The sequence below is a fragment of the Morone saxatilis genome, unplaced genomic scaffold, assembly GCF_004916995.1.
Source record: "Morone saxatilis isolate NCDOM2014 unplaced genomic scaffold, NCSU_SB_2.0 Contig16, whole genome shotgun sequence".
Classification (NCBI taxonomy): domain Eukaryota; kingdom Metazoa; phylum Chordata; class Actinopteri; family Moronidae; genus Morone; species Morone saxatilis.
Genome location: NW_023339718.1, coordinates 8,608,303 through 8,634,690, shown reverse-complemented (window position 1 = coordinate 8,634,690; position 26,388 = coordinate 8,608,303). Strand labels below are relative to the sequence as shown.

At 41.6% G+C, this 26,388-nt stretch overlaps 3 protein-coding genes across 3 annotated transcripts in view; 2 read left to right on the top strand and 1 right to left on the bottom strand.

The window, feature by feature from the left end:
• Positions 1-1,004: 1,004 nt before the first annotated feature.
• tctn2 (tectonic family member 2) lies at positions 1,005-5,847 on the bottom strand. Its single transcript, XM_035658838.1, has 18 exons — positions 5,734-5,847; positions 5,443-5,556; positions 5,131-5,201; positions 4,818-5,019; positions 4,444-4,544; positions 4,119-4,318; positions 3,882-4,002; positions 3,631-3,784; positions 3,440-3,523; positions 3,230-3,352; positions 3,053-3,127; positions 2,843-2,941; positions 2,606-2,723; positions 2,416-2,519; positions 2,114-2,261; positions 1,820-1,963; positions 1,598-1,686; positions 1,005-1,297 (listed from the first exon to the last, which is right to left on the bottom strand). Exons 1-18 carry the CDS (start codon positions 5,828-5,830, stop codon positions 1,182-1,184), a joined length of 2,160 nt encoding a protein of 719 aa, XP_035514731.1. The 5' UTR covers positions 5,831-5,847; the 3' UTR covers positions 1,005-1,181.
• A 1,524-nt stretch (positions 5,848-7,371) lies between these two features.
• si:ch211-225b11.4 (thyroid adenoma-associated protein homolog) lies at positions 7,372-20,587 on the top strand. Its single transcript, XM_035657812.1, has 31 exons — positions 7,372-7,560; positions 7,657-7,837; positions 7,921-8,007; positions 8,091-8,118; positions 8,220-8,368; positions 8,469-8,591; positions 8,694-8,814; positions 9,030-9,175; positions 9,266-9,350; positions 9,428-9,564; positions 9,780-9,977; positions 10,346-11,069; positions 11,357-11,509; positions 11,649-11,758; positions 11,867-12,027; positions 12,106-12,275; positions 12,375-12,533; positions 12,626-12,774; positions 12,898-13,035; positions 13,118-13,222; positions 13,310-13,510; positions 13,588-13,738; positions 14,155-14,407; positions 14,638-14,874; positions 14,952-15,156; positions 15,497-15,685; positions 16,650-16,909; positions 17,012-17,176; positions 17,265-17,531; positions 17,623-17,825; positions 17,931-20,587. The coding sequence occupies exons 1-31, from the start codon at positions 7,439-7,441 to the stop codon at positions 18,176-18,178; spliced, it is 5,625 nt and encodes a 1,874-aa protein (XP_035513705.1). The 5' UTR covers positions 7,372-7,438; the 3' UTR covers positions 18,179-20,587.
• Positions 20,588-21,976: 1,389 nt separating this feature from the next.
• The window catches only part of pik3ip1 (phosphoinositide-3-kinase interacting protein 1), a 7,092-nt gene continuing 2,680 nt past the window's right edge, over positions 21,977-26,388 (top strand). Inside the window, exons 1-5 of the mRNA XM_035657811.1 lie at positions 21,977-22,239; positions 22,437-22,565; positions 23,021-23,137; positions 24,814-24,999; positions 25,161-25,239. Of these exons, the coding sequence (XP_035513704.1) occupies positions 22,128-22,239; positions 22,437-22,565; positions 23,021-23,137; positions 24,814-24,999; positions 25,161-25,239 (623 nt within the window). The 5' untranslated portion in view covers positions 21,977-22,127. The remainder of the gene's footprint in view (positions 22,240-22,436; positions 22,566-23,020; positions 23,138-24,813; positions 25,000-25,160; positions 25,240-26,388) is intronic.

The following is a 26,388-nucleotide window of genomic DNA, read 5'->3' as shown; positions in this document are numbered from 1 at the left end:
GGTAGGAGTTGTAAACCAGTCTTTGTCTGCTGGCGTTTGAGGAACTGGGAGCTGTGGCGTTGTGGAGTCTGATGGCAGATGGGACAAATGAACCTCCAATAGATACTTTATTTATCCCGAGGGAAATTCAAGTACATCAGTCATCAGCAGAGGACACATTTTTGATGCTAAAAATCATTTTCTAAGATTACATTGTATGGTTGTCTTATAGAATCAATGCTTCTTGTTAATATTTCTTTTTTCTTGCCTTTCTCTTGTCATATTTTCAGGTGAGGTCATCCAAAAGTAACATAAAGTAATACAATTACATTACTTTAATAATTTGATTCTTGGATTAGGTTACCTACTACATTTTTTTAAACAGGTAATTACTAATTGTTTAAGATTACTTTTTTAAAGTAACCCTTCCAACCCTGTTGACAATCAGACATAAGTAGGCTGTCAGAGCTTCGTAAGCCTACCAGTCTGTACAGGCTGTATTGCAAGAACCTCTTCACGACAGCAGAAATATCTGAAATAGGTGCTATCATTTTCTCTGGAGCTAGTCTTAGTTGTCACACAGTGTATATTCTGTAAATATCCTTGTTACTCTGCATAGCCAGACTAACCTGTTGGGCTATGCCAAGACCCAGGGCAAACATTTAAGATGACCTGGGGGATTATAAAAACTGTATGTTTTGGATAGGAGACACTAATAGAAAGACGCAAATGAGTGGAAACAAGGAGACACGACAAATGAAACATATCTTGGTTCCTCCGACCGAGTCTAGAAGAATATGTTACAGTGGTAAGTTTTAAGGACAAGCAGCTACTGTATACATTACATTGAGTGTTGTCTGCATAACACTGAAACTATATTGAGGATGATAAGCCCTTGTGGGAACATCTAAACCCCAAATAAACAATTACCCAGAATCCAGCCCTGCAGCACTCCATAAGAAACTAATTGTTAGGTAGGACTGAGATCAGATTAGAGGATTACACAAGCATGATCGATGAGAATGTTGATTAAAAGTAAGTTGAGTGTTAGAGCCTAAAACAAATGTCATAGAAAAAATATTTTTATTGCAAAATGGTGCACCAATACAACTATTTACATTCTCACAAACATATTACAAACATGTTAAAGCTATATTATAAACTATATACTTCGACATTGTTCTCAGCCTTTTCTCAGGGTTTTAGAGACAGTTCCATGCCTGTCGGATTTGTCTCCATGGAGTCCCAAGAATCGAGGCAGTGATGAAGAAGAAAACCAATATAAGGCCTTTAGCCAGTGACTGAGAATATGGCTCACCTAGGGAGGATAAAGGTAAAAAAAGTCAGTAATGGTACAATACTGTCAATATCCATTGTCATACTTAAGCAGTGTAAACAATCGCGCTGTTGATGTAATTTAGAGATGGTGCAGCATCATTCTTATTCAACAAAGTCCTGAGGCCGTCAGCTTTGATGATGGAATGATGAATATAATGATCTTAAACAGTAAGTAAGTGAGTAATACATTTTTTCTTAGCATAAAAACAATTTCATATTTTTCAAATACAATACAATTTCAAATACTGGACAGATTTTCCAGGACTAGATAAATCCCCACCTGTGTAGTACTTGGTGATGGGGAAGGCGAGCTCAGGCCAACACACATCATTCCTGTCACAGTCATACTCTGTGAAGTTGATCTGAAACCTGGGGGGGAAAAAAGTCAAAACAAGACATTAGACTAGGTTAGAATCAGTCAGGCAGGTCACACATAAAGTAATTTATTTGGCTCAAGTTCACAACTCTATAGTAAGAGCAGTCTTGCTGTTTGAGGAAGCACCTGGTCTTTGGTAGTCCTGTGTTGATAGGAATGTCCGTAAAGGTGACCGAGGAGGTGATGGGAAACAACTGAGTCTCCAATGGGTCCACACAGCGAGAGATATCACCTCCTCCACAATCCAGTGCCCAGGAGGACAGGCTGTAGCTAAAAATGACCAAAATAAGATTCTTGATTCACAGAGATTTATAATAATACTGCAAATTAGGACATGTGGTAACTTTTTTTTAACAGTTCCCCCTGACTGAGAATACTATTTACACTGTGCATTGCAATGAGTATACACCTGATACACACCTGACTTCCAAAGCACGGATATCCCTTTGAGGTATGCCATCTACAATGCCAGTGATAAGACTCCAAACATGGATGTGCTGATGGGATTGAATCCCATAGCATGAACTTGTGGTGTCTTCCATAGTGGTGCTTGAGTTCTGTGTCACAACTGGAATATATACATGTTGTGTAACATTTAGTTAGAAAAAGATTTAGCACAATATTGTACAATTTGCTTTACAAGTTACAAGTATAGCAAGACATGAAGTTAATATTATGAACAAATGGATGATCTCATTACACAAAACATACTGCAGACTTACAGCTGATGTTCACCCAGTCTGTCATAGTTAGAGGATCTGGGTTTCCACTCTTTGCCACATATGTAGCTGTAATCAAAGCTGCCTGGAGAGAAGCAACAGTCTCTCTAAAGGACAGAAAACATTAAGTTCTATTTCAGCATAAATACATATAGACGTTAAATCAAACAGGAACTCGTGCTGAACTACTAACCTCAGGAGATTACACTGAGTCATACTCTGTTGGCTGACAGGTAACAGACATCCTGATGTTGAATTCTCCCCAAACAGAACTGGTTTCTTCTCAGCAGTGGAACAGAGTCCATTACTCACTGTAAGCCAAATCAGAAAATCTCTTTCAGTCAACTTGTTATGATTGAAAAATACGTAATTTAGTGTTACACTACATTCAGTAAGGCAGTAATCAACAACATGCCTTAACAGGTTTTACCTGGTTTCCAAAGATTGATTGACGTCCTCTGTATTGTTCCTGTATCATTGCCCAAAGTGTCCACAATTCCACCAATAACTGGCCTTCCCACCTGATAACCTGTTATTTGAAATGTGTGTGTGTGTTAACCACTGTAACAGGTACTGTGAACAGTTTTTTACATAACAGTTCACTTCCACAATCATTCCTAGGAAAAAGCGATGCTCTCACCTGGGTTCCCTGAGTTGGGCTCACCCACAAATTCTCCATTTAGAAACTCGGCTGAATACCTTGTAGTTAACGCCACTGTTCAGGAGACAAAATAGCAAAAATTATGATCAAACATATCGATCAACTTTGACTGACTGGTGATAAGTCAAATCACAGACAGGCCTTTTGGGAACATACCACTAGTATTGAAGGCGATGGTCCCAACGGTGTGTGTCAGTGTGATACTTGTGATGCCCTTTCCTTTCCAGTAGAATTTGTATTCCAGCGCTAAGGTCACATTCTCACATATCAGCTGCCCATCTTCAAAGAAATATTAACAAATTTCAACATTAATTGTCAGTTTAAGTTGTTTTTTAAATGATATGTTAAAATATGTCATCTCCATACCTGAAGAGGCAACAGCATCTGTGCTTGAAATAAACTGACCCAGGTCAATGGTCACTTCATCAATTACATTGACTGTAACATCACCTGGAATACATTCCAAAAAAAACAACAAAAATTATAAACATATCGATTCAAAGAGCTCCAGAATGTGTTAAAGCATTGTGACAGTATGTTTAGCAGCTAAAACATACCCCCTTGCCCATTCTTCACTTTAATCCTCAAATCTGTTGGTAGTGTCTGGAAGGGGGGTCCAGTTGGACAAGAGTGTAGCAGAGTTACACACTTGTCGTTGAAATTGTCCAAAAATGCTACAGGAGCACTGTTTACACACCGCCCGAGCACCTTCTGTGAAAAAGATATATATACAAGGCATCAGTTGTTACATCTTTGGCAACACATATAATCTAAAAAACATAATCTAAAAAACATACACACCACTAACCTGGGGAATAGTGAAGTACTGGTCATTTAATGTGAAAATGGGACTTCCTTGAACATAAACATTAACTGGCACTGGAGCTGACATATCGGGCCTTTGGAAGGATGGGCCAGGGTTAGAAGCACTAGACGAGTTAAAGGCGAAAAGATATAAGATGAAAACATGATGCAAAAAAAATCTATAAATGAATCACACAATCAAAAAAAACTAAAACACACAGTATATTCAATCATTTCTCACATTGTGTCTCCCTGATAAAAGAGCCCAAGGTAAGGGTTGTTTTCAGCTGGAGAATTGACACATAAAAATGGAAACCAATCCGGGGAGTTTTCAGAGGACTGCACAGAGCACTGATAATCTGGTGCTGGAGAGACCTGTCCACCAAAAGGTCCCGGGAGACAGTGGGCCGCAAACAGCATTAAATCTTCAACGGAACAGTCCTGTTAAGAGTGAAAGGGTGTGAAATAAGTCATTGTTCATTAATACATAAGGAAATACATGTGCCTAAAATACACTGTTCTCTTGTCAAAACAATGTAATAACATAATGTGAGAGATGTAAATACCTTGTCACAGCAGCAGCGCACATCACATGCTCTGAAAGTGAGGTCACAGGGACAAGAGCCCAGTGTTTGGTACACTTGGTTTGGAATGACTGTCTTATTATCTGAAAATGAAAAGGGGATTTATATGAATTACATATAATAATAATAATAATAATAATAATAATAATAATAATATAAAACATGCATTTTATTTAAAGAGCGCTTTTCTGAATACTCAAGAACAGCTGTACAATATAATAAGAAGAAGAATACAAGAAAATCAATAAGGTAAAACAATATAAAACAGTACATTACATATGTTAAAACAGAAAAAAAAAAAAATTACACATCCTTGGCCATGAAGGCACATTATGATGGGATACAAATGTAATTACCAGATCCAGTATTAGCAGGCACCAACAGGGCATGTATCTTGGCCTGGACCAGCATTGATGCCTGAGGTGTGTTGCCCACACAGGCAGACACCTGAAGGGTCTCCAGGACACACAGCGGCTTCGGACAGCAATCTGTGTCCGTCTCATTCTCGCCACACAAACGCAGATTTTTATCCAGTCTCAGATGAACTCGAACTGCAGTCTGGGGCACCAAATGGAAAAGGTTCATATTAAAAAGCACAATTTCTTTCTACTTGAACATTATTTCCACATAAATATGATGGATATTACTGTTCACTGTAAGACTTCTTACCTTTCCCACCTGCTCCCTTGTGAGCACCCATTGTGTTACCTCGGCTACACAGGATGGAGAACCAATGCTTCCTGTAAAAAACAACAACAAATATATACAAATTACAGATTACACGATCACAAAATAGCCACATCGTTGCCTCTCTCCTCTCTTCTTATGGCTCACTGAGCAGGACAATGGTATATTCTCATTTTCTGGCAGATATTAGAGCAAGAAACATGGCTGAAAACATAGCTTAACTGGTAAAATAACAAGGCAAACCTGCTTGTGTCATATAAGGGGAATCAGGAGGAGGTGTTTCTAGCTTTTTACCTGTTTCATTGTTAGGAGATACCGTCCTCAGATTCAGAGAGATGTCCGACGTGTTTCCGATCAAAAGTGCAGTGACCGTCGGTCCAGTTGTGGTCAGATACGTCGGCTGGAAACCTGTTCAACATAATAGTATCAGCTCTGTATTAGCTTCATACAATTATCCAGCAAAGTCATTCAACTGAGTTATCTCGGCTGTCTTCTAACTAGCTCTTAGCCGACTAAGTTCTTTAGCTCGGTTTTGCTTTGGTTGAGCTATTTGAATGTAAACCCGGTTATATATTAAGGTCTTACCGACAATGTTTTGAGTGTGAGCCCATGAAATGAACAGTAAAACACAGAAAATGCGTGAAATAAACGAGGGGAATGATAGATCAACCACGTTAGCCATTTGGTTCCCTTCAGATTATGAAGTCGACATATTTGTAAACTGTTGTCTTGGCAACGGAGATCTTTGACCAATCAGAGCCTGGAAAAGTTCTTCTTCTGGAGAAACCGGGACAAGGTTACAACAGCGGCCTCATCTGGCGTGGAGTGGTAGGCACATATACAGGCATTGGTTAGGAGCATTGAGAGTCTTTATATAAGGTTAGGAGGATAATACGTACTTAGAAAATTAATAGAAAGTAGCACAAAAAATACAACTGACACAGGTTATTCTCGCGTCATGTTGTTATGATGTAATGTGCGTGTCATTTTAGGAAGGTGGGGGAAGTCTATAGTCATAACAGCAGAGCCTGTATGGCATACTTTATTTTTAATTCATATATTTTTAGGGCTTTTTGCCTTTATTGGACAGGACAGCTGAAGATGGAGAGAGAAAGAGGGGGTGACACGCAGCAAAGAGCCACAGGCTGGATTCAAACCCATGGCCGCTGTAGTAAGGACTATAGGGCGCCCCTGTATGGCATACTTAATATAGATTAAAACATTATACATATACACACATAGCTAAACTACATCCTTTATTTAAGGCTACTGCATGTAAAGCAAAGGCTAGAAATGGTTGCTGAATAGTGTGATGGAAAAACTTTGAAGAAGATGAACCACTCATACTGAAAGAAGAGCTCAGGAGACACAGCAGAATTTACTGAGGCTCATCCAAGGAGAACAAGATCAACAAAACAAGTGACTCACACTGCAGTGCCAACCCGATTCTGAAGGTTATCTCCTGTCAAGGGATATTTAACACAAACCAAGACCCACAAGATCTACTAGTGTCCTAAATATGGTCATAACTTACGCTGCTACATACAGTATATGTGAAGCTCCAATTGGATAGTGGTTCAAAACAAACCGCCTACACCTACGCTATCCTAAGTCACGCTGAATAACACCTGGAGTCACACACAACACATAAAGGAGACAGTCAGTCTGTCTGTTAGATTGTTCTCAACCTTGGTCTTCCATAACAAAGTAGATCTACGATATGTTGGGTGCTCACTGTTCAACCTTATCAGCTGCCAGTCAGAGAGGAGGACAAATTCACAAATAGGAGACACAGGCTGTGACCTGTGACCTCCTTTAGGTTTGTAGACAACTTCACAGTTGGTAAAGGGGGAGCACTATACCATTTCAGCCTAATGGAATGCATTCACATATAGTAAGATAAACATAGATATAATAAGATAAGATATTCCTTTAATAGTCCCACAATGGGGACATTCCAAGTATTCCCTAAGAATGTGAGTTTCTGTGTATTAATGACATGATTGATTGATAAAATCATTTATTATTTCTACAAAAATGCTTCATTAAAATATACTGTACTTCTCTGATGTCTGCATGTGTTTGGGTGTGTGATAGCCCGCCAATAAAGTACATTTTAATAAGGACACAAAAGCTGAAACCTGCCTCTAGGTGGCAGCATGGCGCTGTTACTATCACCATGACTACAGCTCTGAGAAATAGTAGAAATAGAGTTGTATCACGTGACCACCGTACAGCGTGCCGCCTGTCTGACAACATCCAAAGTCTGTAAAGTGGAGTTAATGAAACGATGTTGTCTTTTGAAGACCTGATGACAAGTCTGCAAGACTGTGTGATCGCCGAGCACCAGGCAGCTGAAAGTGTCAGCCAAACTTTCGGGCTCTTTATTGATAAACTGTCTGAATCCTCCAGGTTGGTGCCTATAACCTCATGCCTGTCTGACTGTCTGACACATTTTATTTTAATTAGGTGTGATATTGACTGAATAATGCATGCTTGTATGAGCAGGAGTAGTGTGAAAAGATGCAAGGAGCGCCGTTTAGAGGAGGCTCTCCAGCTGCTGAGGCAGATTTCGGAGGCACAGCTTCATGCTACGGAGGAGAGCCACCTCCTGCTCCTGGTCCGACTCCTCATCTCCATGCAGCTGCAGATGGTCAGCATCTCCACAGCCTGTCGCAAAGTGGACCAGGTCAGCCCTGTAGCATGTCTGCTCACTGTACAGCCCCTAATACGAAATGGAAATGAGATTTAAACTTAGAATCTGCTTGACAGATGTTGCAACATTTGGCAAAGGTGGACCACCAATTGGTTTTTAGAGAAACTCATCACTGCTTGCACTCCATAGTCCATACTGAAGAGGTACAGAGCTTTCCCTTCACTTGTGTTTGTCATGTATTTGCATAAAGGCACTGCAGATAACTTTGACCTTGTCTTCCTTTCAGATATTGTCTTTCGAGGATGTGCAGAGAGGTTAGTGCTGGTTAAAAAGTATGTGTTATTATAACATGTCACTAATTTCAAATGTGCGTTTTTATCAGCTTATTAGGTTGTGTTTTTTTAACCTTTTTTAGCCTGTATGTTCCTGGAAGACAGCGCTGTGGGTCGTGAGGTGTGGCGGGAGTCATTCCCTTCCTTGCTGAATAAAGTGTCTGAGTTATTCCCTGTTGTACTGCAACAAGAATCCCTCAGAGATGGACCACTGTGTTACATTACTGTCAAGGTACACGAAGAGCAGCGTGCTTCATGAATCAGTTCTTTGCATTTATCACAGACTTGTTGTGTGTTCTTTGTGACGGACGTGAGAACTGTGATCTCTGCAGGTGTGTTTGCAAGTCTTTCAGCTGTTGTCCAGTGAAGTGGCTCCTCTAGTGTGGGACAAGAACCACGGGGGCCCAACAGTGCGGACGATCCTGCAGGCTCTTATGGACATAATACTTGGACAGGTTTCTTATTAATTCTTCTGTTCAGAGTCACTTATTCATAAGATAGAGATCTGTTCAGTTGCCTTTGTCTCATCTTATCAGTCCGTGTGTCCTGTCTTCCAGTGCTGCAACAGGGACACTCGGCTTTTGGCAGGCACTGCTGTGGCCATGCTGATCAACACTGCACCAGAGAGCAGAGCTGCAGAAGCTGCTGCCTGGAGTCTGCTACAGGTCTCTCACTTAGGTAGGTAACCACCAACACTGCTGGGCAAAAAGCACGAGCAAATCAGATTTTGGAATTTGACCCAGGTATGTGGCCATGTGGGTAAATAAATAGATTTAGTTTTTCTCTGTTCTATCCAAAAACAAAAAATGCTATGTATACTACAAATTCTGCAACTGAGTGTGGATGCGTAGAGATTCCTAACAGAGTAGCCACTATTTCTTTTTATTTCTCAGAGCCCTGGCTGCTGACTGTTGGTGCTCTCCAGGTACAGTGCAACCCTACAGGGAAGGACGGAGTGGACAGGCTGGCTGTGAGCAGGGGCCTCCTGACCTGCTGTCGACCTCACATCTTGCTCAGTTCACACATGGATGCCACAGAAGTAAATCCAATTAAATCTCATATTAAAAACACATTTATACCCCAGTTGTACTACCTGTCATGCCCCAATCCATCGTTTCCTTCTTGTCAGATGTGCTTACTGCTGAAAGGTTTGTTTCCTCTGGTCTATGCTTTGTGTGAAGAGAAGATGGATTGTCACTACTTTGCCTTTGAAGGTAAGTAATCTGAGGGTTGTTTTTTTCACATGCTTAAATAGCAATATCACCTGTTTAAATATAACATGTTGTTGCAGTATTAACACTGTGGCTGAAGAAAGTTAAAGAATGTCTGACTGATATCTGGAAGATGACAGGCGTCCGCCTTCTGCCTGACAACAGTCGCCTGCAGCAAGAGCTCATTCACGTTATCTGGACCAATGCAGAAAGCCCAGTGAGTCAAATCAACATCATTGTATCATTGCAATTCAAAAACATGAACACTTAAATAAAAGGGCATCATTAAGAAGTATATTCATTACCACCCCCCACTAACAGGTGGCTCATTTAAGTATTCAGGAACAAAATGGACCTCATGTTGGCATTTCAAATGATTTAAAGACATTTTACTGCCAGGGTTGTTTAATATGTCTTCCTGTGCTTTGGCAGGTGGAAGGTGTGTCTGACTTTGTGCGCAGTGCCTTTTCTCTGCTGCTGGACATCTATGAGATGGACTGTGAGCAGTTTTGTGACACCAAGAAGACTCTTTATTTTACTCTACTTGAACGATTAATCAAACTACCTTGGGAAGCCAAAGCCAAATATTACCGCCTTTGTGCCCTACTGCCATACCTGGGTACTGACATGGTGAGGATTAAGGGTTAATACAGTGTTAATAATGTTCTAATTAAGGATCATGGTAATTTATTCATCTATATACAGAACAAGGTTTGTAAATGAAGTGTGTAGCCCTTCTATGTACAACATAGAACTTAACATAACATAAAACAATATATACAGTTATTTATCTATATGCATTTTAAAATGTGTGTCTAGGGGAATAGCAGCAACAAGCTATTGATGATAAAAGGGTTACATCTTCACATAGAGTTCAGTATTTGAGGAACAATTCCCATCCATCATCAATGTAAACACAGAGTCTGAGTTCACCTCCTCTCATCTTGCCAAAGACTCAGGGACTGATGACTTTGGTGCATTTTTCTTTAATCAATCAGGTGCTGGATCAATATGCTGAAATACCCAATCATCTCCTGAAGTGCTTGTCCACCAATCACCTGTCACCATGTGGATCTGAGCTTTACAAGTGTCTGATCCAACAGCAGAGGCGAGAGCTGTGCGAGGGCTCACAAAAGTCGTCTGCTTCACACACTGAGCAGGATCTGGCCAACCAGTGGGCGAGGCGTTGGCGGGCCGTCCTTCACGACGCGCTGACGTCTGATGTGACTCTTCTACAGAATCACTGCTCAACACACTTATTACCCTGCACCTTTCAAGTCTTCCCCTCTGCTGTGGATCATATGCTGGCCTCTCTGGACCCATCCACCCCTGGCCATCTCCTCGCCTGGGCCTGCATCATGAGCTCCTATCGAGCCATTACTGGAGGCTCTCCCTGGGCTCTGAAGGGGAGCTCAACCCTTGAAACCCTTAAGCTGGCTCTAGGATCTGCGGATGACAAAGTCCGTCTTGCTGCTCTCAACCTCCTCTGCTGCAGCCCAAAGACCAAAGACACTCCAACCACAGAGGAGATGACAATAATGAGGATGTTTATTCCTCAGAACCTAAACTGTGAGTCCTCGCCTTTTCGTCAGCATCTTCAAGCCGGAGTGAAGAAGTTTCTGGTTCGCATCAGAGACGGCTGCTTGGCGCTTGTCAGAGGACAGAAGGGCAAAAAGAAAGGAGACTCAGAGAGGGCACAGGATATACTGGAGCAGGGAATAGGTGAGATAACTGACAGCTGCTGTTTAATTTTGAAGAAAAAGACATAATTACATACTACTAAAAGATTGAGTCCTGCAATCAACACTCATATATTTGAGTATCAAAATTAAACAACAAACGGATCTCCAAGGAAGATCAATCACCTCTACCCAAATTGAAATTGCACAGCTTGTTATTATCTGCCTTTGTTGCATTGTTTGTAATTTAAAGTTCTGTCTTTTTTCAGTACATCTTTCTGTTCTTTTGTCTTTTTTCTGTTCATCAAAACCCTTTTGTATATCATGTAGGGTTTGTGGAATGGTTGGGTCAACTTCCATACAGCTATCTGGCACCAGGACACAGTTACCAGAGGAAGAAGACTGTGCTTCTGTTGCTGTCTGCAGTGCTGGAGACCTGCACAGACACATGGAGCCCAGACAAAAAGAAGGGACAACCTCCAGGTCAGTTAGAAAACCGGTATTCTACATACTAATGTATAGTGCTAGTATTTGCTTATTTGTGTAATTTGTGTAATTTTTTACCAATCTTGTTTTGTATTGTTTTGGCTTGGTAATACGCTTCATTAAATCATTTTTGCAGCGAATATGGGGTCTCTTATTACCTTTGCCAGACAGAGAGGACAGTGGGATTTTGTCTGCAGGACAAAACAGCTGGTCCTTATCAGCTGTTTAGAAGATTCTACAAATGAGGTAGAGCTGCCTTCCTCTGCCTCATATGTCTTTCATGCAGTTCAAATAGAAGATTGAGGTTGATTTGAATATTTTAGGAAATAGTTAATGTTTTTTTTTCATCTACAGATTCGGGAGCTCTCAGCGGGGTTATTGTTGAGATTTTTCCCACCCAGTTTTCCAGAAGATATCGCTGCAGTGTTGCTCACACGGACCAAACAGCTTCTGTGCAGCCCTCGGGTGCAGGAGGCTCAGATGGGAGCACTGATGATCAAGGTCCTGCTTCAGAAGTAAGCCTTGCCTCCGACACACTCTGCCTGCTTTAGATGCGAAGGATAAGCAGTTATCAGTTGTTGTTCTACCTGCAGATCACAAGACCAGCCTGAGGACTGCAGGCTGAACAGTAACATTACAGTCAGCAGTGGAAGTAACCCCAGGGCCTCCTGCATGATCAGATTCCTGGTGAAGGAGCTGGAGGAACACTATCTGACAGCCAAGGCGGACATGATGCTTGCTGCCAGAACCAAGCCTATACATGGTAAGACCTAAGATCTACATCTCCCACATCTACCACAGAAGATGTTTAGCCCTAAAAAAAAAAAAAGTTCTTTAAATGGTGTTCTTAATTATGTTCCAGGTGTTCTAAGTGCCCTTCAGAGGTGTTTGCTTGAGGCACCCAGCAGTGTTTATGACGCACTGGATCACAGTCTGACCACTGAGGTGCTGAGCCTGCTAGACAATATGTCTTTACTGCTGCTGGGTGTTTTGTATGGAGACCAGGATGCCTGTGAAAAGGGTAATGGAGCAATCTGCAGAAACAATACTGATTTGGGGGTATTTCAGATTTATTTATGACACCACACAGTTAATAGCTCTCTTCTGTCGTAGATGCCCCCCCTTCTTTTTGTGATATGGGAAACGCCATCAGCTCTCTAATAGCCCAAGCGTCTGGAGGAGTCCAAGGGGAGGGAGAGGAGTGTGTCCTGTTATCTGAGGAGCACAGCCTCGTTCTCACCTGCTGCTGGGTCTCCCTCAAGGTAAAACAGAGCCAGATGCACTAACATAACTGGAAGATGGCAAAAACCTGGCATTTTATCTCAGCATATTTGCTGTGTGTGTATTTCTTCTCAGTATCATTTGCTTTCATGTTTTCTCATCAGGAAATAGGAATCCTTTTAGGTTCTCTGGTGGAGAAAATTCTCACCGAATCCAAATCCAGCAAGTGCCCTCTAACAAAAGGCGATCTAATGAGAGCATCAAATATATTCAAGAATATTCTTCTCAAATGCCGTCACTGGGTAAGTTTTATAAATACATTTAAAAGGCAATCACCTCGACTCTCATGTTCTTTTCTGAAAAAAACACATTTCTCCCCACCAGGGGGCAGTAGAGGGATGCTGTACAGGCTTCACCAAGTTCTGTGCCTCTCTTTTGAGCAGCAGTGATGCAGAGCTTAAGGATATCCCGGCCCAAATGCTGAGACAAGTGAGTGGTGATGCATGCTTGTATGTATTTATGGAGATGCTGGACTGCTGGGCTTAAAGACATATTTCCTCCTCTGTCTCTTTCTAGGGATTGCAGGTTGTGCAGTCCCCTCGTTCTACATCTGTGACCCGGCGGGCCGCAGGGTTGCCTATGCTCATCCTGTGTGTCGTGTCTGCAGAGGAGGCCAGTAAAGCAAGACCACTGTTAGCTCATAGTATGCAAACCTTACTGGAGACAGCCAAAACCCCTCTACCTGAGAACTGGGACCAAACACTGGACCTCCCACAGGTTTGTAGACGGCAAGAATGAGGATATTGGTCTATGTAACCACAAAGGCAGATGTGGTGACTGTTCTTTCCATACAGGTGTGTGCAGTTCACACATTGCAAGCCCTGGTGCGTGGATCAGGTCTGGGAGTAGCTGTTCTTCAGTTTGCTCCTGCTGTAGCCATCTTGTCACTCACTCTGCTCAGTTCTCCCTGCTGGGGCATGAGGAACGCTGCTCTGCAACTTTACAGTAAGACACTGGCGCATTTAGAGCTTCACTTTGAGTCTGTATTTGTAATATGAAGGATTGCAATTCATTATTTAATTGTTAATTTAATTGTTTAATTGTTTAGTCTATAAAATGGCATAAAATAATAATTTCAAATTCCATGTTTTTTCAAACTGACAAAACCCAAATTTTCAGTTCAGCTAAATAGTCATTTAGATAATCCATTTACTGTCAGAGAATACAAAGACATCAATTGAATACTCATAATACTCAAATACATTGTAGGTGCTGGAAATAAGACAAAGATTGAAATTATTAGTCGATAATATAATTATAATAATATCATTATATTATTATAATAATTTTGTGTCTTTTGACTAGTTGATTTAGCTCATATTAATACCCCTGATACTACAGTAATTAAAACCTGCTTCCAGGTTCTCTGTGCTCACGAATGCTCGGCCAGCGGCCCAGCAGTGACGATGGTGGCCCTACCCAGCATGGCATGTCCCCCCATGCCTTCTTCTTCCACTACCCTGCGCTCCAGCCCTTCCTGCTGGGTGAGCTGAGAGGGGCAGCACAAGACCTCCAGGGTCCACCTAATGAGGCCAGGCTACACCTCCAACCCTCGCTCTACCCTGTCCTCACTCTGTTAGCCCAACTCCAGCCTGGTGTCCAAGACTCAACAGAGTGAATACTGTTACTTATCCTTACACAGTTTGGTCAAGTTAACTATTGTAATTATTTGTAGCAGTGGTCTTGATACACTATGTAGGTTTTTAATCCAATAGCTTAACATTTTATACTGTATTTATACAAAGCAGTTGGGAAAGTCTACATTTTGTACATTTATAAATCTCCATACTGAACATTACTGTATTTGACTAAGAGAATGTCTTTCTCTGGTTTCCCTCTGCCAGAACTTTGTCAGACTTCCTGCCTCCTTTACTCCAACTGTCTGCCAGTCCTATTTACAGTGTGAGAGTGATGGCCTCGAAGGCTTTGGTTGCCATGACTCCCCCCTCAGAGTACATGAACATCCTCATTAAACTGGCAGATCAGCTGCCCAGTCCACAGGAGCGCTGCTGTCACAACCGGCTCCACGGACAGCTGCTGCAGATCAAAGCTATTCTAGAGAGAGCTCTCTGCATAGTCAGGTGAGACTTAGAAGAGCTGTTTATTCATTCATCTGACACTATCAGGCTTTGAAATCCCGCCGTGTTTCTGTTCCCAGTGCCCCTGCAGCTGACCTGTGTGAGGTGCTGAGCAGGATGGATGCCTCACTGTGGCTGGTGACTGAAGCTCAGCGCTGCCCACTAGTGAGAGGGGCCTACCTTGGAGTGGCAGACTCGCTGAGAAGGTTCTGCTGTGAGACCTACCTGTCGAAGCTCAGTGACATACTCATGCATGGCCTCCAAACACCTCAACAGGAGCTTCAGGTGCGCGACACAAATGCAGACACATAAAATAATGGACACTTGGGGCCATTCTAGCCTTTTATTGATGGCATAAGTGTACATAGATAGACAAGAAACATGGGGAGAGAGTTTATATTCAGCAAAGGTCCCTGGCCTGGAAATAAACTGCGGATGTTGCATTGATGGATTTCTCTAGTCTAGAACATTGAATATTAAACACTGAAAGAGTGACTTGGTAGAAAAGTAATGCAAAAGTAGTAGTAAAATTCACTGTGTACAAAAAATCTGTACAAAACTGTTCTAGCTTTAGCAAAAAATAATGCATACAAAAAATAATGCTATATCAATGTCATCTCCACAGGTTGGGTTGTCATCCTTCCACCAACAAGCCATCCACTTCCTATGTGCAGATCTAAAGTGGGCGTGTCCAATCTGGAATAACTTCTCTGCAGTGAGCCCTGATCTAAAGCTCTCGTTGGTGTCTTGGGTGGTGGACGGGCGGGGTTCTCAGCAGAGCAGCTTGAAAGAGTTGATCCAGAGGGTGTTGCAGGTGAGACATGATATGTTCCCCATACTTCAGCGTGAAGAAAAGAACCGTTCCAAATACCGGTCGAACAGCTTTTAGTATAATGACCCACTTATAGCACAATGAGAGGAAATTGGGGAAGAAGAGATAGGCTTAAATATAATGCCATCTGAGGCTGAAATCTTATTTTCCCTCTGACATAAGAAAGGGTGTGGCTATAAGCTATTATATTCTGTAATCAAGGAGACTTAAGTACAGTCAAGCTGAGGATGTCTGGCCTTTTATTATTGGCTGTTCATGTAGGTCATTTAGATAAACTCTCCACCATGTAGCATTGTCTAGACCCCCCAGTTTCCTTCCTATATACATCCTGTTTAAGGTTTTATTGACTGTCTTTAAAATAAGCTTGATAAGATGTGATACTACATATCTACAGACAGTAGGTAAAGATAGTGACTAGAGGCCCCTTGTTTGCATTTATTATGTCATTTAGTTGGACTAGAGCACCCTGTTTTCATGTATCTGATGTAGTTCTACTATAATAATGGTAAATGTAAAGTTGTTGAGGTAATAATACACTGGCACTGTGCACTTTAAGTTGTAAGTAATGAATAATAAGAGAAACAGGTTATAGGGCTAATTAATCATTTAAACTAGGGAAACAGAATCTGTCTGAACATACTTTTTAAACAAGGTGTTTGGATTATGTCAACTGAACTAATGGAAACCACTGAAATAGTCCTGTTGTTGTTGTAGTGTTGTTGTTTATATTTGCTAAAAACATCTTGATATTAGTGTTTGATAATCAAACCAAAAGAATCTTGAATCATAAATCCCTTTATTTGTCATATTTTTATTCAGTTTTGTGATGTTAAGTGATGTTGATTTCTAATTATACATACCATAAATACCAGGTTGGCATTTAAAAGCTCATTAATCATTTAACACATGAAGATTAATAGCCTGCACAAATGCTCTCTTTTTCCAGGCAAACCTGAAGGAGGCGTTGTTGAGCCAAAGTGTGGAGTACCGCAGGACCTACCTCATAGCTCTGGTAGCAGTGATGACCGGAGGTAATTCAACTTTACCCCAAAATCTTCCTCCGTTGGCCCCACTGGAGGAGCCAGTTCTGCCTGAGTGTTTGGATTTGTTGCTTGTGGACTTGGAAGAACAGCGAGGAGGGCCAGAGTTTCTATCCCAGGCTCTGTATGCTGCTAGTCTGCTGCTTTCCCAGTGGTCAGACTCCAGGTTTGACATGTTTTATTGTCTTTTTTTCACTTCTGTACAGAATCACATACTAAAAAACTTACACTTGCAGCTCTGACTTTTTTCTCATCTTTTGCGAATCAGTCTGAAGATATCCACGTACCAGCGCTTGTGTAGTGTCTTGGAGTGCCATCGGTCCCCAGACGCCCCTGAAGTGCTCAGGATGGCGTGTGCCGAAGCTCTGTGTGTGGCTGGAGTTCCACTAATGAGCCTGAGGGAACACAGCACTCTGCCTGGCATCATGAGCAGGTATGAGGAGCGTAATTTATCGTTAATCAAAATGAAACACAAACATGAACAGAAACTAAAATAAAAATGTTGAATCTTTCTGGTTTAGGTTGATCAACACAGGCCTGTACTTGCTGCAGGACCAAAGCCAGCCTGTGAGGATGAAAGCAGCCTGTTTTACCTCCAGGCTGCACCATGTGAGAGGAGGAGAAAGCCAGGGGAGTGTCTACCTTATGCAGGTCAACCAGGCTCTGCCGCTCCTATTACACCTGTTGCTGGAGGAATGCTGGGATACTCCTGGCACACTGGAGGTGCTACTGTGCAACCTGCCTCCATCTGACCTCAGATCTGTGCTGAGAGACGCCTCAGAGACGGTGTATGTTCCCTTACTGAATCAATAGACTTGTACAAACAACAGCAACCATGATTAAGTGTTACTTAACTGTTTTTATTGCTCTCTTTTTCAGGTGTTCTAGTCTGTATGAGCAGGATGAGGCCAATGTGTTTGCAGAGCCCTCTGTGATGTCTGCACATGTGCTGCCTTACCTGCTGCAGATTGCTGAAAAATCCTCTGAATCCTCTGCTTTGGCACAGAGCCTGAGTGCATGGGCAGGGGAGAGTGCTGCCCAGGTGCTAGACAGCCTTGCAGTCTGCAAAGAGCTCCAGCCAGGTACCACATTAGCGTGTCAGTCTGAATATAAGAGTGTGTTTGATAATTTCATATGTGATGTCTAAATTGTCTGTGTTAAAATGCGATTATTTATTCTTTCTCTAGCTGAGACATTAACCCCTGCCTGGTTGGCTCTCCTTATGGACCCCCGTCTCCACAGCACCCTTTGTGGTCTGGTCACCAGGGCTGCCTTTCTTCTCCGGCTTGTGAAAACATCCGATGATGTACAACACCTTTGCAATCCTTCGTCCCTGCACACGAGTTTACAGGACGTTTGTAGTCTTCTAAGTCAGAACGGTGTAAACTTTCCCTCCGCTTTAACAGCTGCTGTGGTTGGAGAGCTGCCGCTATGACGGAACGGAGGAGCTTATCCTGTACACTCATCGAGCAAAGCCTTTTGGCCGATGAGGCCCAGGATGAAATTACCTGTAGATATTCCAGGAATCCTCATGCATCATCTGAATGTGCAGTATTGGTCTTGAATGAGTTGTTCAAACTGCTGATGCTGCAGTACACCAGCACTTGGCAGGCTGACACAGTTATGTAAGCGGTCAGTGGCTTCAGTCAGCTGTGTCCATCATCATATTACCAGTACAGAGAAGAGACCCAATGGACATTAAGTGCAATTTGTACAACAGTTGTTCCTTACAACCTCTGGAGGCCTATTTTTGATGCAATGCTTTTAAATAAGACTTAAATAAGACTTTATAATATTAAATTTTCTGAGGCTCTATTCCTTTTTGAAAAATAGCTTTTTTTTTATGCAGAGACACAACCACCCGTAGAGCTCCAGGTCTGTCTTCATGATCTCCTGCACCACAACAATATGCTCATTCTTATTCCCAGAGCCATGCTCCTTGTCCTCTGTCCTGTAAGTTTGTTTGCCATTACTCAGCAGTAACAGTAGCAGGCCGCAGACTGGTGTAGTGATGTAATGCAACAGCATCAGGAGAAATGATCTGCTTGGTGCCCAATGGGGGAATATAGTGTACGGTTTAATGCTCCATTAGAGGCCTTCTGCCTGGATAAGTATCCATTTTCCAGCCACATGAGGGCTGAAGATGATTGACTGGATCTGACAAAGAGCCATCAGTTGCTCCGCAACGGACCACACACTAGAGCAGTCTTACATCATCAGATAGCCCACTGCTTTTGTTTGAGATGGGCGGTGTTCAGTATTAGACAAACATCGACATGAAACAGTTTGTACATGCTGTGGTTGGCTATGCTAGGCTATTGATTAAACGTACACTGAAGTTTTCTATATTCTACTATAATTTCTTATATATGTGGTATTGTCGGAGGTGATTAAATTCTCAGGATCTAAATAATCAATTTATCAACATCTGACAGTAAACCAGCAGAGTCACAGTTTTTTACTTTTTACTGTTTACACAGATCTGTATGTATATCAGGTACATCTATTTCAGGTTAGGTTTCCATTGTGTATGCATGAAGCATTGTGCTTGTGAGCATCTAGATTATGCAACAGTTGTGACATCAAGCTTGTATGAATGATTCATACATAATGCTAATGCAATGTATTTCCCTACGACCCACGTCATAATTAACACCTGGTGTGCAGAGCTCTATGAGATTAACGTGTGCCGGAAAGGAAACTAAAGGCGGTTCTTGTCATGCTCTTGACACATTCTGTGTCAGAACATGACACACAAAACAAGGTAACACTAGATAATGAAAGTTATAGGGCAAAACTGATATCAACATTTTTGGAAAACCTTGAATCATCTTATCAAGAATTCTTGCAAAGTTTGATATGCCACCCCCACAGTATGCATTTATTGATGAAACATTTCTGCTGCTGACTGTACGGATGTTGCCAGACAAAAACAAAGTTTCATAGAGTCACAAGTAATTTAGGACAAACCTTCACAGCACCTTTAGAATACAAATGGGGGCTCTAACTTTACTCTGCTTCACGACAAAGGCAAGAAAGACTTGGCAGGATTTTGACAGCTTGTCAATATGCCTGAAAACAAAGGCTTAGTTTTAAATAAAAATATATAGTAATTTAACTTTTTATTCATTTATAGACCTCTGCTTGAACAATGTGTGCAATGTTGTGTCTTCTGCCTCCTGCATCAACATTGAAAACAAAGACTGAGAAGTGAACTTATGCTTATATAAAGATATGCCTTTATTAGTCCCACAGAGGGGAAATTTCAAAAAGCAAGTTTCTGCAGTTTCCTGAAAGCAGAGTGTGTATAAAACTGAGAAATAACCATCTGGCTTAATAAAAGCCTTTGCTATTCTTACTGAGAGTCTCTCAGTAAGCCTGTGTCCTGCTAATTAAATGATTAACTATGGCAACAGGGAACAAGGCCAAGTAGGTAAAACCACTTTTATTGGGTGTGTGTATGTGTGTACATGCATACCAACATGTGTGCACCATTTGGAGCATGAAAGAGTGTTTTTCCACTAAAGTATTCAGAAGATTTTCAAGGTTCAAAAATAGGCAAATGTCTTTTATTAAATAAACAGAAATAATAAATCATTTTAATAAATGAAATCCTTAAAGAAGGCTTTTGTAAATTTAAAATGTGCATTTATGCTGAATATAATAAAGTGAACTATTGAGGTTGTTATTCTGTTAAAGTGTTTGTCTTTCATATCATCAGTGCAACTTAGTTTTATTTTCCAAAGCTTTTGCAAAGCTTGAAATCCCCACTAAAGCATATTGTCAACAAAGCAGCGGTACCATTCTCCCTACCAGCATTGCTCAGCTGAAGTAGTGGACAGTGTAAATAATCAGCCCTATACATTGTGAAGTCTGAAATGACATAACACAATGTAGATTTTTGTCTTTTTCTCTGTCATGGCATATTTTGGTGTGCAAAAAAGAATTTCACTATTCTGAATATGAAAATAATCCTCATCTGTGTCACAGATTTAAGTTTCCACTCCTGACAAAAAGTCTCAAATCCAATTGGTGAAATGTTGCCTAACTCTGGTATTCACTGAATCAATCAACTTCAGCTCGGTTTAAGTGGTTGTTGAAGCCCATTTCTCATGACACACAGAATCAGATTTATGAGACAGTAAGTCCATTATGGAAAATCAAAATTATGATTATAGATAATTAAATCAATTATCTTCAGCAACTTCACCAAATCCCTCAATATCAGCTCAATTAGGAAGTTATGGAGGCCAATTTCTGCTAAGAAAAGAAAAAAAAGACCCATAAAAGTTTTTTTGCTGGAAATGAGCCTCCATTTAAAATTAGTTGGTGCAGTCCTAAATGTGTTTACCATGCAATGCTCTACTGACATACGGTTTGACCCAGTGCATGCTGGGAGAGGCTCCTGCCCCCTGTAACCCTGAATAGGCAGAGTGTGATGAAGAGTGCCGGACAGATGCTGCATGTTTGCTCTAGTAATTGCCTGAAAACTGGGTGAGCATCTATTTGAAAAGTGGCTTAGTGAGCATTGACTGACTCAGGCGCTGGCTGCCCTCTTTACTGGTCAGCCAACAATGACACAGGGCCTCTATGCTTCGAGTATACAGCTCCCTGTGCACAGGCAGATAGAGGAAAATACTATTGGCAGCTGTCCTTTATCAGCCTCTGTGGAGTCCTATTCTGACCAAGGCCAGAGGAAAAACAGGCCTCATGGGGTGTAGAGGAAGCCTGGGAAGTAGGAAGACTTGTGTTTGTACTGATGGACCAAGCACCGAGAGCCAGATAAGACTCTGCAGATGGATGGGGATTAGCCTATAAATGGAAAGTAGAGACTCAGTGTATTTTTAAAATGAAAATGGAAAGCAGAGCAGCTATTCATAGGCAACCACAGAAAATGTAATAAGCATGGAAATTATTGTTGGATAGGGAAAAGGAAAAAAAAGTTGTGAGGACGGGTGATAGAAGTAACCATTTGCAGCTTGAATAAAAATGTGAATGAACTTTTTGACTTTCCACGCCGACTTGTTTTGACGATGTGTTTATTCTCACAAGGCTGCATGCCATGATAAAATGCCAGACTGTTTTAAGGTTTTCAGCTTTCCTCTGTGTGTTTTTGTGTGTGAGATAGAGAGAGAGAGAGAGAACTTGGTGAGGCGTTAGGACCTTGAGGTTTGTACTGCAAAGGGCAGCACCTCCTCCTCCTCCTCCCACTGAAGGCTGTTTATGAAGAAAGCTGAGCTCCTCTGACAAAAACAAGGGCTGGGACTCCAGCGATAGGAGCAGTGTGTCTGAAGCACATTCAGCCACAGGCTCTTCGTCCATTTTGTACCTGTTTTTTTGTTTTTCTCGGTTTTGATTTTGAGAAAAAGGCACAGTAGCGCACCATGCTGTCGGTGAATTCAGCCCGGCAGCTTTGCAAAATGTTTTTCTCTTTGCACGTTGTTTTCCTGAGCGTGGCTATTGTGGAGAGCAGTGCATCAAATGGCAATCAAAAAGGTAACATGACCCCATTATGGACTACTTTTTTGTATTTATTTAATCATTTGTTGTAAAAAATAAAAATAAAAAAAATAAATAAAAAATAAAAACTGCATACAGTTTATTATAATTACATTGCATTATCATTTTATCCCTTCTTCTTGATTGCACAATGACTTCCATGTTGTGCTCACATGCTGTGTTGTTATTCTCAGACTGCATGAGCTCCATTGGTGTGGAGTACAGAGGGGAACAACTGAGCTCCTCCTCAGGTCTGACCTGCCTAAACTGGACCAACACCACTAGAGACTATGATGTTAACCTCCATCCTGATTCACACACAGGTACACAGTTTACATTGATGCGAGTGTCCCATTGAATAAAGGATGAAGTTGTGTTTCTTCTGTCATGCTGATGGTTTGAAAATGCCACTGATGTTGATATCCTTTACAGGATAACAAACAACTCTTAACATCATTGTTGAGATGTTGATACAGAGTAATGATAGGGCTTGCAACATGATTGCAAGTAATCTTACAGGGATGGTATTTACAGCCCTCACTTCAGCTACTGCGCCACAGATTTGTGGTCTTAAAGGGTTTCTTTTCTACACTAGCTGCTGTTTCCTTTCTTTGTGCTCATGGCGGCCTGTTCATTGTAGTGTGATGAAGTAGTGTTAATGATTAATGAATCCAGTGGTTTACCCACACAGCAGGACAAACAGACAGACAGAGACAGGCCTGTATTTCCATAAGACATCAGTAACAGACGTGTGCTGTTTTTATCGTTCCTCCTGTAGGTGTGGGAGATCACAATTACTGCCGAAACCCAGACTCCTCTGAGAGGCCTTGGTGCTACATTGCTGGCCCAGATGGGACAGTCCAGAGACAGTTCTGTGCCATTGACACATGCAAAGGTAGGTACACACTGTATACACACTGTACACACACTGTACACACACTGTACACACACTGTATGGATTGTGTAGCTGGAATTTGTACAAAGGAATTGGATATTTGTAGAAAAACAGGCAGAGCCCCACCTGCAAGTGTCCAACCTGGCAAAGATAAATATGCATATTCCAAATTAATGACAAAACAACACTGAATTGCAGATTTTCTCCCAGAATGCTCTGTGAGATTTTCCAGACTATGTTCCCTTGATGCTGCCGGCAATTACTCTCTCTTCCCTGTAAAGCTCTCATTATTTTAAAAAGTGGGCTATGCTAGGGGAAAATAATGAGGTGAGATGTTTGTAGTTCTGCAAATGTTCTAATTAGTCAACAAAAAAAGATGGAAGGCTTGATGAGGGAGGATGCAGCCAAATTTTAAACTTTGGGTCAACCAAAAAAGTTTTTAATAAGTTCTTGTTGGTGTATTTTTACTACAAATAAGTCATTGTTCAGAGATGGATTACTGATCATTTACATGTGTTTTCCCATTTAAGAGTATAAGTCTGTAGCAGGTCAGTTGCTCAGGGTTAAATCACCTTAAGAAGTCTCGTCTACTTTGCCCTATGTTTCCTTCTTGTCTGCAAAGCCAGCCCAAGTCACACAATAACAATGCCCTGCAGTCACATGTCACAAAGTTCAGTTTCAAGGAAGCCGTTGACCACGCCCCAACCTGCGCTCATAGGCAGAGTGAAACAGTCTTACCCTTGGAGACAGCATCTAATTGGCTGCTTCAGTTTATGACTTCATGCCCTTTAACTCCAGCACAGTTCGTAAACAACAACTTGTATGGAGGAGATGGAAAAAAAGAGTTAAGGAGCAGATGTTGACATCTGCAGCCGAACCTTACTGTTTCCTGAAATAGAGTCGAGCCTGTTTAAGTCTCACACGTATGGGGAAAAAAAACACGTGCTGGCCAATCCTCTAACTGATTTACGTTCCAGCAACTTCATAAAAGCAGTGTCAGGGCTTTTTCCCCGCTGTAGAGGAGCTAGTTGCGTCAGTGGTAATATTATTGGACCAGCAGTAATTGGAAACCCTGCGGCCCAGATGTGCACTTCTAGTCAAGTCAAGTAAAGTTTGAGTGTATTTTATGTGCATTATGACAACAAGTGTCACCACACACTATACAGATAAAGATAAGTCAGATAAGCTACTGTGCACATAAATATAGAGTGAATGCCTGTAGTGTAATTACCTCTGTGGGCTAAACTGTTCAGTGTGCTTAAACGGGCATGGAAGGAAAAAATAATGTCATTTAAAGAGATGGATGAAATCTTCCATTGTGGCATATGCTGTTTTATATTGTGGTATCAATATTTGTGGAAAATCAATTGATAAACTGTTTATGGACAAAATAACCTGGCAAACACAACCTATGTGGCTTATTCAGCAAATTAAATTCCTGCTCAGTGATTTGCAACATAACCCACAATGGTCTCATACACACTTTAGATATTAAAGGACAACAGCATAAAAGATATCGCAACATCTTTTACAATGTACAAATTCATAATGACCTAAACTTTCATTTTGCCCAACTCTGTGTGATCTCACGTACAGATTTTACTTCAATGTGGTTTGCACTGGCAGCTCATTTAACACAGTTGTTTAACACTACCATTGTTTAATTGTGTCTTTAGAGCAAGCTACTGTGCCAGCAGAGGCCGAATCCCTCAACCCATCAGGAACTACTCCCTCCGCAGAGAGCTTTCAGCCAGCCAAGTCAGGTTCTTCTCAGGGAGAAGTTGCGGCCGTGCAGCCAGTGATGGGAATCAGCCAGCGAGTGCGCACAGGACCCAAAAAGAAAAAGGACCTTGGCACTCTTGGTATGCTGTAGTTGTTATTACTCTGAAAACATGAATGATTGGCTGTATGCACTAACCTGCAGTTTAAATAAATCCTAATTCTAAGTTATGCATTGCTACTTGAACTGAATATCCCAATATGTTTAGTTTTTAATCTTTTAGGTTCTCCTTTTGTTTTTCAGGCTACGTCTTCGGCATCCTCATGATGGCAATTATAATCATTCTTGGAGTGGGAATCACATTGGGCTACTTCTATAAGAGGTCAGTGTCTAAATCACAGCAAAAATAATAATCATTTGGTTCAGTATTAGAGGGATGTTATGAAAGAGGACCATATATAGAGCATTACTTATTTTTCTCTCTTTTAAGAGGCATTTAATATGTCTCCAGGATGTCATTTTTATATTGGGTACATCTACTGCAACTGTGACATAAAGCCAGGATGTGCTGCTTCAGAGCCTTCTTGTCTCTTCCTGTTTCCACTGGCACACATAGTGTTGCTGATAGCTTTAGGATGTTAAACACACGTGATAGCTTGCATGCTGATGGTCTCTTGAGTTTAGGGCATCAGCTGTTGTTACATCCCCCAGTGATGTTCTGTGTTGTTGTTCTACTTGGGCCATATTAACGCCTTTATCACAGCAACCCCAACAGAACCTGTGGAGGAACATGGCAGGAAAAGAAATGCCCGCAATCTATTTTTAGCACTCTGATTTTAAATTCTTGAAAGAGAAGAGAGCGTGGAGGATGGGTTGGATTGGACAGAGAAGCTTGCACATTCACTGCAGTTATGTAAGATGCAAAATGACATCCCCATTGTTGTGAAAGAGGGGACTCTGATTCCCTTTGGCACAGCACAAAATGCCCTTTCAGATCTGTGTTTGGCTCTCAAATCTGATTAGCAGTGCCCCTGTCTTTGTTTTCTATTCTTAGGAGGTGATTATTAATCAGGAGGAGCAGCATATTATGTCAGAGGGTTTATACCTGCCCTCAGCGTACAGTGACATCACTTTCAGTTACTTGGTAGTAGCCCATGTTCTGTGCAAATTTAACTGCCCCTCCACTGGCCTGAAGTTGACTCTTTTCACTCTAGAGGTTCATACTATAGTTCCATTGGGAACTGGCTCTCGACCAACCTGTAGGAGTAGGAAGTGTACCGACAAGGACACTGATCCCTTGCAGTCTTCCCATCCACGAGCACTGTAAATAGTCCCCCTGAGCTTGAGGCTCTGCAGTGATGGGCAAGTGTTTTGCCCCCAAGAATGCACTGCTTCATTATGTTAAAAATATATCAGATTCGGGCGCCTGGTTAGCTCAGTCGGTAGAGCTGGCGACCCATATACGGATTTGCTGCAGCGGTCCGACCTGAGGCCCTTTGCTGCGTGTCATCCCCTCTCTCTCTACCCACCT